This window comes from Fulmarus glacialis, unplaced genomic scaffold (genome assembly GCF_000690835.1).
Source record: "Fulmarus glacialis isolate BGI_N327 unplaced genomic scaffold, ASM69083v1 scaffold44268, whole genome shotgun sequence".
NCBI classification, from domain to species: domain Eukaryota; kingdom Metazoa; phylum Chordata; class Aves; order Procellariiformes; family Procellariidae; genus Fulmarus; species Fulmarus glacialis.
This window is the reverse complement of record NW_009227129.1, coordinates 9,963-24,915: the sequence shown is the minus strand read 5'-3', so window position 1 is coordinate 24,915 and position 14,953 is coordinate 9,963. Positions and strand designations below refer to the sequence as shown.

Sequence of the window (14,953 nt, the reverse complement as noted above, 5' to 3'; positions counted from 1 at the left end):
AAGCATAATTTTTCCAGTCATACCCTCATCTCTTCTTGTGGTATTACTTCCTCAAAACAGTTTTAAATAAAGCTGCTGTGATGGCTTCTCTCTAAGAAGGTATGCCAACAGACAGAGGTACATGGGACTGCAGGAGACCACTCCCAGCCAGTCCCCTTGGCAATCCCATCACGTAACCTTCTCCTCAGCTAATGAAGTTCTGACTTAAACACAGTTAGAAATTTTCTGGGCTTTCCATTAGCAGGAGCTATCAGACCTGCACTAGCCCACTGGAACAAAAACCTTATTTACAAAATGAGTGTATTTCTACTCTTGTACTAAGTTCGTGCATTAGTTTTAGCAGTTGTCTCGTTGATGTGTCCACCACCCTGATAGACTTGCAGGATGCGTGTGCTCTGCCTTCATTTACCAAACCAAGTAAGTCTCTTCTTGGAACACAAGCTGAACACAATTACGTCTTCACTTTGGCAACCTTTTTTTTTCTCCCTTCTTCTAATATTAACACATATTTCTTGAGCACAGTTGTAGAAATGCATGCAAAATATTCCAGCTGCTGTCTCACCAGGGCCTCCGATAATAGTATGGGTATCTCTTCTCTCTGCTGGTAACACTTCAACAAACTGGGCCTAGGATTTCATTTACATTTGTTTGCATAGCTATATCATATTGCCACCTCACACTCAGCCTCAGACAGATCCATCACGTAGGATAACCTTGGTGCAATGACCAGAACTGGGTCCTGAAGACATTTTGCTTTCCAGCAGGCTCTTCCCACTACACACAAACATCAAACAACTGCCAGATGCACTCTCTGCCCCTTGCTGCCAAAGCCAAAGATGGCACCTGGCTGTGCCTCACTCAGGCAGCCAGCCCTTCCCATCACCACCAGGAAAAGGTGGTGTGCCAAATGAAAGTTCAGCCTGATCCGATTTCTGCTGATACGTCCAAATCTTTCTTCTCCTCCACTGCTGAGCTCCCAGCTTCTAGCAGAAATTCTTGTTATACTCTCCAAGTACACAGCCTGCTGCTCATCACCGCTGAACATTATCCCCTTTCCATGATTCCAGAGTCATCCCATTCTTCCTGTACGACAGCCTCATTCGGCTCTTCTTGTGATGGTGCTTCCCAACTTGGTGTCATCAGCAAATTTAGCGCATGCCTCTTTTTTTGTGCCAAGGTCATTAATTTAAATATAAAACAAGAGTCAATCTCTAGTCTTGAGGAAATCCATAAATGATTTGCCAGTTGACTGATACTTTTTCTTTCAGTACCACTTGTTTACATTCCCCTTGCTGCCTAATTCCTCCCCACCTTACAATTCTACACCACACACTTACTAGATTAACTAATTGCTTCCCATGTGGCATCCAGGTAGATTAATTTCTTTTTCTAAGACATTAACTAGAAGTCTAAAAAAAGTGCTGGCAAAGGCAACACCTTTGCTTAAGAAACCATATTTCACTTTATTCCACTTTTCAGTTAATCCCAAGTCTTCAACTTCTCGTCCTTTCTAAATTTGTTGTAAAACTTTGCACACTGTTTAGATAAAATTGTGCGCAGATCACTTTTCCTTTCCCCTTCTAAATACAGGCACAGTCAACACAATTCACAATTCACATGAGACAACAGCAGACCCAATCAATTTTACCGGAAATCTCTGCTCCCAACCCTGCAATTTTCACCTACCACTTCTTTCGGCATTCTCGGATGGAGATTATGCAGCCTTCCAGTCCAAATGCATGGAGGTCTGTGCTTCCACTTAAATGCAACTACCTCATCTCACATCTGATGATGTGCATCAGAATAATCAAGCAAAAAAAAAATTAAATTTTTAAGTCATATCTTCATTGATTTTAATATTCACTTCACTGATATGGCAGCACAGCCCTTGGCTATTTCATATCCTTTGCAATATCTACCATCCTCATCTACTGACAATCTAAAATAATCTAAAGAGTACTCCTAAAAAAGTATTCTAGTATTTAGATATGGTATGATGCAATTTCTAAAAGACAGTCAGGTAGCATTCATGCTGCCTCTTTAAGCTGAACTATTGAACAGAAGCTAAAATTCTTGGCAATGATCCAGCAGAAGGTACCCTGAGAACAAGCCTAATAATTTCCAGTGGAACTAAGAAGGAAGAAGCACTTGAAAGCAGTACTTTAGAAAAAAGAACACGTAAATATAAGGGTTTAGTGGATAAACACCATCCGATGGGTTGCAGTTCAACATTATTTTATATAGCACTACAAAAGGTCATTTTTCAGGCATAGTCAGGTTAAAACTCCTTATCCCAAGATAGTTACTGTCAGAATGAAAAGATTATATGGTCTGGGGAGGAGAAACGGTGAAAGAAGGCATTTGCCTCAAGTGAGGCAAAACACTTCTAAAACATACATACTAGACCTATATTTATCTTGAAAAATATCACAAATAAATATGCATATTACATTGTGATATTATAGCCAGGACAGCATACAACCTATTACACTGCAACCAACATCTTAGGAAATAGATATGGCATCCAAGTTCATTACATGTTCTAAGTAGTCCTAGCCAAGCACCCAAACCCAAGAACTACAGAGCTGAAACATTTACTGTGAGAAAAGAGATACTTGGTTACTTAGTTTGAAGCTTCAGTTTTGCCCTATTATTTTTAAATGAACATGAAGAGTTACCGAACCTCTTTGATTCAACATACTAGGCTACAGAGGTAAGCTTCTTGTAGCTTCAAGTTCAGAAACGGAAGAACATAAGCACTTGCAAACTAAGAAAGGATAAAACTGAAATGGAAGTTAAACCTATTTTCATGCCTGTGTGTAAAATATGGAAAGTTGCATTAACTTCTTTCACTTCCCACACCTGGATACTTCCTCTTTCATTCAAAATTTTCTTCAGAGGAGAATCATGGATCCCTTACAAAAATCATCATATAACATGTGAGGATTTGTAACCTGGTGTGATTTTTGCATACATAACCCAGACAAAGAAAGTAAAATAACCACCAAATAGCTAGACAAAGGAGAAAACAAGTACATGTATTGGTATTTTTTGAAGAGCAGACATATTTTCCTTCTGCCACCTAGTGACCGATTTATTCAGATAAGAGTAGCGTTTAAAATGTACCGTATTAACTGAACACCTTCATGACTCTTCCTCCGCCTCACAGCAGTAGTGTTGCTAATCACATTATTCCCAGAGACAAGTATTGTACAAGTCATGTTGTTGTGGGCTCCTTATAGTAAAGCCCTATAATGCTCATCACCGGAAAGCTTCGAGAGCAGAGTTCACCCTCATTAGAGTTAAGACTTTGAAGGCTGCCTTACACAAGCACATCTGGTGAACCTGTCACACACCACGACTCCAATTCCCTCTATAGCTGGCAGAACTGTAAATAATTTCACAGATCTTCACAAGCTTTTTATAGCTTGCAGGATGCACACTTGTTATTTTAAATCTTACTGATCCAGGGAAAAGAGATTTCTAAAATGCTTGATCTGTGGAGTCACTCAGTGGCACTGCTGAAAACGTGCCTGGTCCTACCTACTGACGGTAATAAGGGCTGGGATTACTTAATACATTTCCTGTGTATCAGAAAAGCAATTCATGATGGAAAAAGCATATATTTCTGCGCTGTGAAGAAGCAACCTGTAATAGAAAGGCCACGAAGGGACTAACTAAATTCATTTGGAAGAAAACTGGCCTAAATATTTTCTTATTCATCTATGAAGACCTGTACAAGACTGTGTGCCCCCAAAGGAAGGGGCTTCTCATATCTCTCTCTGTCAGGAAAGTAAAGCTGCTTCAGTACACTCTCAACTTGTATTATTTATACCACAGATTCCTTGGGTTCCTGGCACTGACTCCACAGTTAAATTTAAAAATGCAAGTGTCTCAGAAACAGCAATTTGCACACAGACATTTTTTTCAGCTACAAAACAGTCCTGCCTTTGACATCACTACTTGATAGTCAATCACTGTTTCTTCTTTTCTTTCACTTCAGCGCTGCTTCTTTTTCATGGGTCTTCAGAGGAAAGAATCTCCAAATTATTCTAATTTATTTCATCATTTTTATTTTTAAAACAAAGCCTTTCCAAGAAGCATCTTCCTAAACACTATAATAAGTACAAAACCCTTTCCATAAACTAAAGAAAATGAAAGCTGCTAAGAGTTTGCTTTTACTACGTCTCCCTCACATCATTTTCAAATATATAACTTCAATAATTTGGCACAGATTTACCTAGCATCAATGCATTTACAGAACTATCCTGGACTTCTAGGCATACCTAAATTTTACAATGGTATGGCAGAGGCAATGGTACTGTGGAACTCCATTCATAATGCTTAAGTCTAGAGAAGGGCACTGGTCTTACTTTTGCACTTTTTACATGGAAATCTTTACAAAAGACCTGAACTGGATTCCGGTTTTTTTTTAAAAAAAAGGGTGGGGGAGAAGGAGGAGAAGGGACTTTACATCTGATTGACACTGACAGATTAGAGTCAAGCCATGGTCTAACTGAAATGATAAGAAACCCCTAGCAACAGGCCACCATGCTTCCTCCCTATCAAAAAATCTCAAATCAAGATAGAGCAAACATGACAGAACTTTCCTTAATTTGGTGTCATTATTACTAAATATCCCCATGATACATGCTTTTTGTCCATGAGGCAAGAGGAAAGCACCAAGTTTTCTTGCATGGGATTATTGTGGCTTTTTATTATTATCTGTATTAAATAACTAAAACTAAGAATGCTTCCCTTTGCCACCTGCTGCATCATAACTCCTCCCCCCTATGTTCTTTCCCACTTCTTACCTTGTCATCTCTTCCTCTAGCTCTAGATTCCCTTTCACGGCTGCCTGCAGATTTCTCACCCTTGGATACCGCATGTGCTCTGCCTGCAGGCCCACGGGGCTGCAGTCCTGGTGATTCTTTCCTCAAAGGTTTTACTTCTCGGTTGGGACGTTTTATCTGAGGTGGAGCCCTAACAACAAGCAACCACAACAAAAACATGCTAAGAACAGTGAAAAAAGAGCAACATTAATAAGGAAGGATTCTAATATTTCATTAATTCCCTTAGTGCATTATTACTAAAGCTGACAAGCCCCTAAATCTTCTCTCCCTATACTGCAAATCCAGCAACATATTCCTGATTCTGTCTGACAGCCAAAGTAAGAAAAAAAGTACAAAAGGAAAAAAAGTTTCAACAGTGGAAAAAAAGAAAATTAACAACACTATTAGATCAGTACTCCTAACCAATCTTACAACAAACCAACACGCATGTAACAAAAGAGGAAACAATTTAGTAAAAGTCTTCAAATTGTAGTTTCCTCTAACTCCAAACCAGGAGATTGTATTAGGCTACATTCATATGCACAAGTTCTACACAACCAGATGACACCCCTGGTGGAAAAAAAAGAAAAAAAAAAGCTGGCTAATAGCTTTGTAATAGCTTTGAGAGGCCCCAAAACAAAGGAGGGAGAATTTTAAAACAATCCTCCTACCTCTGACTTCATTCTCCTGTGTGAAATGTCAAAATGTAAAAATTGCCTAGAAAGCAAAAGCAAACACAGCCGAACTGCAACCATCCATACTTCTGTGCATCACCCACGATGTCAAAGAGAACTCAGCAGTGGCACAAGGAGAAAGAATTTGGTTTTAAGACAAGGTGTCACAGTCATTTTGCTTTAGGGATTGGACTTGAAATATTGAACTAAAATAAACAGCCAGGAATGTCACCCAACTTTAATTAGTGTCCCCTATTAAATCTTCTACTGATTCTTGTTTTGAGTAACTCAAAATTTGCTAACTCCAAAAACAGGTTCCTGGAATATGGCTTAAAAAGAGTACATACTTAAACGCACTGCTGGATACAACTGCTACATTTTGCTTTGTATACATTTTCATCAAACTTAACAGCGTAGAAGAGTGGCTAATTTTCCTTACTTATTTGCATAAGATTTAAATTTCAGCTTAAAAAAGCAGATGAATTATTGGGCCTTTACCTCTAAGAAAGATAAAAGAATAAATACATCTTGCACTTCACGTAACATTACCACAAAAATTCTGATAATCAGTTCTACCACTCACAAAAGTAATCAGCGTTAATATTAGGATTCTTAGGATTTTTTGAAAAGCTAAGATTCGTTTGTTTGATAATCATAAAGCACATAAATTTACAAATAAACTTGGCATTTCTTTCTGCTAACCAAGATCTCTCATTTTACTTTGTTCCTTTGCTTATGTGAGTATACACACATTAAAATTCTTTTCTATTATAATGTTAGAAAAATGTTGGCATGATAAATGTTATTCCTGTTTTTAAATTGGATTTGTTGTTTCCAACAACCTGTGTCAAGCTCTATTAGAGCGAAAATAGGGATTTCAGAAAATGCACAAGCATCTGTTTTGAGAAAACTATTAGCTATCTAAAGTTACCTTAAAGGTCGTTACAGAAGAGAAACACCATGTATAACAGAACATGTTTAGCAATAAAACTAACCAATGGATTAAACACGGGTCATATTATCTGTAGCTAGGGAGCAATTTCTAACCACAGCGTCCTTCAAGATCCTTCAGTTCCAGCTCTTTACTGACTCCTCAGCCATCAACAAATTCAACTGCTTAAATAAACTGAAATGGAAAAGTTTTCTCCCTGCACGAGAAAGGCAACTGACACCAAAAGTCCACTTACCTCTCCAGCATACTCTAGTTCCAGGCACTTAGCTAGTCACTCCTACCAGAATAAAGGAGTGACTTTCTTTAGACCTAAAGCAATAAATCCGACTGCAGTTTAATTACTTTTTTTCCCAATTAATTATATTTATTCTTTATTACAAATGACTAAGGGGTAAATGAAAAGTGATTTTCACGTTACAAATACATTCAAAAAAGAACATGAAATTATGGTGACCCAACTTTATTCCACCCACTCTGCTTGAGCCTCTCATTACCTGTGTTCAGCTGGAACAGGAGGGGGCCAAACAGCGGGATCTCTAAAAGGCTCATCTTGACAGGATACAGGGATATCTGCAGGTCTGTCCATTTTAAAACTCTCTAAAGTGTTGACAATGCTCTTAACTTGTTCATATTCTTCAACTAATTCTTGTCGGACCTTGAGAAATACATACATTATTTAAAAATTGTTACAATTCAAACTTTTTTTTTAAAACCATAGAAAGTACCTCAAAACATACACTACCCTCAAAAGCAGGGACTCCCAAGCCTTTCCATGCACAAACCCCAGACCTATCAGGCTGACAACAGATCTTTAACAACAGCATAAATAATTGAATCTCTGCTGAGTTCATCTTCCTGCTTGTCAATGTCATGACCAGACATGATTGCTAACACAGGGATCACTCTTCCGTAATATGTGCTGATGCTTAGATTTATGTGTACATGTTGACATGTATGCACACATAAAAACACTTTTATACTAGTAAGGGTGCTGTTGGCAGATCTTTAACATATTTGCTACTATTCTGGCATAAAAGAACTTCTCTGATTACAGTCTTCAAGGTCCTAATTATAAAACTAGCTAAATCATTAAAATACAGTATTACAAAATTAACTTTGTGAGGGGCACAACATCACCATACAGTCAAAGCACAAGCCAATTCTTTGGTGGACTGCAAAGATTAGAACAGAAAATGGGAACTTTAACACCCTATACCATAAGTTCAAATAATAAGTAAAGTAAGTGAAATAAAAATGAGGGGAAATTATGTCTCAGAAAGAAATTAGGTTGCAGAATTATGCAGCTGAATTTTATACTTGAAGCTTCTATTGCCACTAGTCAGGAAATTAGAACTACTGCAATAATGTCAAGATTATTTACTTGATATTTGTCCATTTCAATTTTCTTCCATGAAGCCTGGGAAAAATAAAATTTGTGTAGAAATTTGCTAAGTTTTAAGTGATACGGTTTGTTACAAGCTCAAGTTTTGTATGCTAAGGTCACTGGTTCTTAGTACACACCAGCAGCCAAAAAACTGCATTGTACATTCTTGCTCAGAAGCATAAGCTTTCAGTGCATTAGCTTAAGATGTGCTAGGAGTCACCTGAGTGCACTTGTACTGCGTCTTACCTGTCTTCCACCCATCACCAGTGATGCTTTCTATCCTGTGGGATCAACCTCCATGCTTACTTTGTTTTTTATCTGCTCGAGGGTCATAACACCCAGATGTCACCTCTTCACTGAAGTGTTGTGCACAGCTAAAACTAATTAATGCATTGCTGTGCATCCCTGGAAATCAGTATTGGCACTCTGCAGCTAGGATTACCTTAGGCCAATGGGAATCTTGCCTGTTACGGCCTCGCAGCTGGAGCTACAGAAACATCCACTGTGGAAAGGCAATAGGCTCTAAAAGCTCTCGTGAAGAAACACTACAGTGAGGATATTTGCAGGCTGCCACCAGGCATACTACTGAGTGAGGAGGCTACACCTAGCATATACTGCAAGGCTGAATCAAAAGCCAGGATCTGAAATCAGCTTATAAGAAAGCCAAGGAAAAACACCAGGCACCCAGCTGTGTTCATGTCATGCGTCCACGTGAAAAAGAGCTGGGAAAAATATTGCCTGGGAATGATGCAACAAGGCTTCACTTTGTGGCAAGCAGAGGAAGGCAGCTGAGGACAGGATCAACATATGTCAACGATCTTGCCTGAAATCTAGACTCTCTTTGCTGTGCAGATTCTGACAGGATCAGGAGAATGGAGGTCTGCAAATCCAGCCTGTCTGCTGAGGCTGTAAGTATAACAGCATCAAATCAGGGAACTAGTACTGAACAGCATCACCTCTTATGACTGTTCTCCCTAATGGTGCTTACCGGTGAAAAGATGTGGCCACTAGCCTGAGATCTTCCCGTCTCCCTGGGTGCTTGGAAAGGAACCACGTTGGGCACATGCAGGGTGCTGTGTCTTGTCAGCACACTTTTAGAAGCATGCCTCTTCCAGCCTGATTTTCACCTGCTCATTCCATTTCTCTCTCACACTCTCATTTCCCCCCTCAGAATGGCGTCTTTCCTCACCCACCCCACTCTACATATTCAAAACAGCAGCAGCAGCCCCCCATTTTTGGTGGGGCAACTTCAAGACAGAAAGCACTATCTGACATAACTGTTTGGTGGGTAAGGTGTATAAAAGAATGAATGATTAAATCGACAGCACTCAGTAACAAACACACATCACCTGTTTCTGGAAGCTACAGTTCTCCTAAAATACTATCAGCTACATCCCACAGCAATGTATCGTTCTCTCTGTAATATTTTCCAGGAATTTTTCCACTATAAGGACAAATTAGGAGATTTCAGCAGCACAAAGAAATTCTTCTGTGGTTTAAAACCCTGTTTAAGAAGAAGAATATATGTGACTGTCATCAGCAAGACACCAGTAAGGACAGAGGCAAAGTGAAGGGTAAATCCCCAAGGCCCTGCACTGTTCTTGCAACACTGCATTTACTTAACCCGGAGCTCTATGTGCATCAAAAGGAGCCTTAGGTATGGGAACAGCTTGATCATTTCACAGGGCAAAGCAGCCTTCTTGCTCATTCCAGATGGGGTAGCTGTATCTTTCCAAAGACACAAGACATCCAGCTCAGGCAGGATTGTTCTAGTAAAGACAGTCAATGCTTGACATGGCCCCCCCTGCCTTGCTTTGCTCTCTTTGCTCTCTCATCACACAATCAGCAGACGTATCCCCCAGTGCAAGAACTTCCAGCTGAGTTACAAATGTGATTGATTACTAACTTGGTTCCTTCAAACTGTCTAACACGCATCCCTCCTGTCCAAAAATAAATCCAGCCGAATAGCTGCTGTGAGGTACAAAGGAGTGATACAGCATAAATCAGGGCACTGCTCCACGAGAGACAGCTGCTTCCTACTCCAGTGCTCCAGGAATACAGACAGGATTCCTCCTATCACTCTTCCAATACACGTGGAAAAGTCAGTGGAAAACAACTTGCCAGCACTGAGGGCTGAAGTGCTGTCATTCAGCTTTCTTGGACCAGCAGGAAGCATGGTATCTGAAAATTGAGAGAAAGTGAGCCTTTGAAGCCTTGGAAGCTGAAAACAGACTAACAACTGCTGGCCATCTCTTATCCAGACCTGAGCAGACCAAACTCTGAAATACACACCCTTACCTCTCACTCAGTAACTGGCAAACCAACCAACAAAAAACCCTCAATGTACTCAAACAACAGGACCACAAAGGAAAACCAGCTGATAAATTCCTAGAGACCTTAAAGAAACCAAGTCAGATGAAACAGGTTTTTGCAGCTGAGAAACAAATAACCCAGACACGAGCCAAGAAGGGCTGTGCCGTAATTACGGTGGTGACTGAGCACCGCCTTTGAGTGATCAGTGCTACTCTGAAGCAACCTCAGAAAACTGCAAACAGGAAAATCACTGATCTGTACTCACTCAGTCTCTTTGCCCGCCGTCACACCCTTCCCTGGGGTGCCAGAGCTCTCAGGGGGCTCCAGCTCAGGTTCTAGAGAACCTGAAGAAAGCTTTTAGGTTACTCATGTCTAAGCAGTTTCAGGAGATAGCATGGGCCGAGTTAACAGCTCACCATTGCCAAATAGGAAGATCTTGCTTCTCCTCACCCTTTCTCCCCAACCACACTCTGCCGCTGCTCTTCTGGATTTAATTCTGGCATCTCAATACAGTAACCCGCCTTGGTAAAATGGCAGAAAATTAGCCTACGAGGGTAAAAAGAAAGCAAAGGACACTTTTGCTGGATTAGCAAGCTGCACTGGCTCGCTACCCTGTGATCAGGTGAATCCCAGGACAAAGGTGCAGGGTGCAGAGAAGGGAGAGAAGCTGGTACAGCTGGAGGGAACACTAGGTGGGGAAGAGCTTGGCCTCTCTGGGCACGGCAGGATGTTAACTGGGTTCAGCTAGCGTGTGAAACTGCCTGCTCCCCAGAGCCACGCTCTGGTACACCAGCTGCCCCTACCAGCCACATCACCCCCTCCACAAAAGCAGCATCATGGGCTGATGTTGGAAAGCCCAATAAAAAGCCTTTCAGCCTAGGGGGTGGCTCCACAGCTTTGTTTTGACATTCCAGCCCTAAGGATTTACAGTAACCAAGGAGAAAACACATCCTAACGTATGGGTATAAAACACAGTGACCAAGAGTTGAGTTCACTCTTTCTTACTGGTAGTTCCAAAAACCATTTCAGGGAGCTCCTCTGTATTACACAATCTGGCAAATGTTGTACCTTTGGCATCACCAGCTTTTATTTGCTATGCAAGAGCTTGTACTTCTACACAACTTGCCACAGCAATAAGCATGGGTATTTGTACCTTGGTAAATACAAATAACGTGTGGGTTTTTTTTTTAAAATTATATCATGCTGGAACAAAACCAATCAAGTTTCTACAAAAGTGTTTTCCAAACCTGAAATTACTGCCTGCAATTAGTGTTAGTTATTCAACAAGCTCCATTTTAAAAAAGTGAAAATAACAATTCCCTAAGCCATACCCAAAACAGATGCCCTGTACCTAGGTCTGACCCCATGGAGTCAAAGTATAGCTCCTGTAATCACAGTTCTTCATGAGTTACCTGCAGAACATTCCTTAATTACTCATGAAGTGTTAATAAAACAGGCATGAAGCAAAACCAACATAAGCACAGATTGACTGAAATGTGTTTAAAATTTTTTTAAAAAGTAAACATTATCCTTTATTCTTTAACCAAGAATACAGTGCACCTAATCACCTGCTGCAGTGACCATGGTCAGGTAAGGGTGCCTTGCTGGCTGCTCCAAGTGCTCTGAGAATCATTGAACTCCTGCCTCAGCTCCGGCAGAGGCTCCTGTGCTCTGAGATATTGTGCAACACAGAGCACACGGTTATAACATGCAGCAGGTTTTGTTCGACAGCCGCTGGCCTTGTCATAAGTCAGTACTATCTTCTGGGGGCATGCTCTGCTGTCATTCTGCAGCTGCTGAACTGTCACTGAAGCAGCTCTTTCCTACAAGCCAGCTGTCTAGTTAAAAAGACTGCAACAGCCAAGAAACTCTCTCAGAATAAACAGGGGGAATGTCAACACAAGTAAAGTTCACAGTAGCAGTCATGAGAGTAAACCTACCTTTTATTGTCATTAAGAAGAAAAAGACATAAGTTGCTTCTGATTTTGAATCTTTCCAGTCCCAGCCTGCATTTACATGGATGAATATGCCTACATGTCAGCCAAACCTCAAAGCACAACAAAGAAGTAACTTCTTTTTCAAATGAGCTCGGAGGCCTAGGAGTGAGGATAAGAATGGAGCTACACTCAGCCACCCAAGAGCAAGCTGGGAACTCCCTGGATGAAAAACAAATAAGGGTCTCAAGAGCAGGTCACCCCTGATATCCCCAAGCCAAGCTAGTTATCAGACTATCAATGACAATGAATTTTCCAAAGGGTCAGAGGAATTCTTATGTTGTCACACTGCTGCCTTGGTGGACCCTCCAGGATGCATCTTTCGCTGTTTTGAAGTTCTGCAGGTTGTGCCAGACTAAAAACACAATCCCTCTCCCCCAGTCAGCACTGATTTTGAAGTCCCAAAAGCAGTATTGCATCTAATGGCCTCAAGTTGCACCAAGGGAGGTTTAGATTGGACATTAGGAAAAATTTCTTCACTGAAAGAGTGGTCAGGCCTTGGAACAGGCTGCCCAGGGAAGTGGTGGAGTCACCATCCCTGGAAGTATTTAAAAGATGGGTAGATGAGGCACTTAGGGACATGTTTTAGAGTGCATGGTAGTGTTGAGTTGACGGTTGGACTCGATGATCTTAGAGGTCTTTTCCAACCTTAGTGATTCTATGATTCTATGATTCTATAGTGGAACTGGGCCAGTCACCTGTTCCCAAGGGATCAGATGATACATGTTCACATTCCTCCTCCTCCTAACTATTAGCACCAACCACAAGGAACCCTTGAAATCAGGGTGACCAGTTGCAAAGCTGAAGCTGTCTGACTGTGTGACATGAAATACAAGCCACTAGATACTTGCACAGAATATCATTCTGTCCAGACCAACCTGTAGAAGTTTGAAAACAATGACACCCAAGCAAAGAGAGGTAGATCAAGAGTGTTTAGGAGTCTGACCTAAAATCCCAACTACTTCTGGTTCACCTCTGCTCTACATTGCTCAATAAACTGCTGGGAAAATCCGGTGTAGTACACAAGGCAACAAAACAGATCCACCTAGCATGAGGTACCTATTCAGGATGGAGCACCCACTGCAGAGAAGTGAGCAGATAGGGAGAACAATGGCTCATGTTACAGGTATGAGTTGGCCAGCTGCAGAGCCATGGCTGTAACTATTCTTTGAGATGTTACTCATATGAACATTCCTATTTTATGAGGAAACCTGTACGCAAACACCTGAAACTGAGTTCATTGCCTCAAAAGTACCCGTAGAACAAACACTCTGTTCGTGCGCTGCGCACAAACGTAGAGAAAGGAAGGGCATGCTTCATACTGCCAGATCCCCTCAGTGTTGGGGTCCCAGGAATCCTTCAGGAGGTTCAAGATTGTGAATGTGCATGCAGACAGTACATCTCAGAGAAGAACTGGTTTAAGTAACAGTCTTCTCCTTCGATCACTTATCTACATGGACATTCACATTGTGGACCGCTCCCAACAGTAAAAGTTCTACCTACCCAGTGTCTGCTAGAGATTGCTAAACTCCACCTCCAAAAGGTACCAGGGGTATTATCCTCCTCAGATTCCTCAGAAGATGGAGAAACTGAAGAACCTAAAGAATAGCCTAGTTCCATATGCCAGAGGAGACAGAATTTCAGGTAAAAATCAACTGCATTCAACCCCTTAACCATGACCTAAGGGTTGCTTTGCTTCTCGTAACACTTGCAAGAAGCATACAGGTATGGGAATCTTTTGCTTCTTCACATTACTGGAACCAAGTGGGTTAGACCTGTATTTTGCTAAACTTACATAATGTGTATGGCATAACGCTTTCATGAGAATGATCTAAAAAGTATATCTAAATATTATTTTAATATTGTGAATGAGTGTTTCTTGTGATCCAACTTTTGGTTTAAATTTTTTCAGAACAGGCTGTCTGTCAGACAGCTACTGACTATGACTGACAGTTTGGATGTAGCTGCTGTTGGAGCTGGAAAGCAGTGCTAACATCCAGATCTTCAGACTCCCTCTTAGTCTGTCTCAAGGAGTGAGAAAGCACAACAATATCAAGAGTGAGTAAGAAAGCAGGTCTACCTCTATAGGTCTCACTGAACCATTCAAGTGCACGTATGGAAAAGCTAATGGTTCCAGGGCTGCATTGTTGCTCTCAGGGCTATATCATTTTGTTCCCAGTGCTATGGGTAGTCCCATAAATCAATGAGAAGGCAAACAGCCAGGGGATGAAGCACCTCTTTTTTTAATCATGCTTCTTACTTTTTGGTGTTTGTCCCTGAGCCGAGACTGGCACCAGTAATGGCAAAGCAATACTCTGACAAAGCTCATCTGCCACCGCTGTGTTGGGAAGTTTCAGAATTAACATAAGCACACAGCATGACAGAGGCTACACCACCTGCCGCTGATCTTTCTGGGGACAGTTCTCTAAAGCATTTATGGGACACTGTCAGGGGCCATTCTGTTTTTACCTAAAAGGGATAATTTCTGAGCAGGTGCCAACTTCAGATCCTCTGCTAAGGAGCCAGCTGCCTTCCCCAGGGAATAATCCTGGAAACTGTGTTAACGCTCCTTTTTTACTTGAGGCTTGTCTCCAATGTACAGCAAGCATTCCATGGTGCACAGGCTCTTCTGAAGCAGTTCAAACAACACATAACGTCATGAGACTTGAAGTAACCTTCACAAGATAAGAGCTGTTAAAAGTTTAATGGAAGAATCAATGTAATCGGAGGAAACACTAAATACTAGAAGTGAAGGCAATGCAGTGATGCAGCTGCAGAATAAGGAAAGCCTCAGGCTCTACCTT

General features: G+C 41.1%; 1 protein-coding gene across 1 annotated transcript in view; it reads right to left on the bottom strand.

Annotated features, from left to right (window-relative positions):
* Positions 1 to 4,814: 4,814 nt before the first annotated feature.
* LOC104080610 (katanin p60 ATPase-containing subunit A-like 1 {ECO:0000255|HAMAP-Rule:MF_03024}) overlaps positions 4,815 to 14,953 on the bottom strand; it is a gene marked incomplete at its 3' end in the record, with an annotated part of 11,511 nt that continues 1,372 nt past the window's right edge. Inside the window, exons 2-3 of the mRNA XM_009583053.1 lie at positions 6,953 to 7,113; positions 4,815 to 4,983 (exon numbers count right to left, since the gene is read on the bottom strand). Coding sequence (XP_009581348.1) covers positions 4,815 to 4,983; positions 6,953 to 7,113 — 330 coding nt within the window. The remainder of the gene's footprint in view (positions 4,984 to 6,952; positions 7,114 to 14,953) is intronic.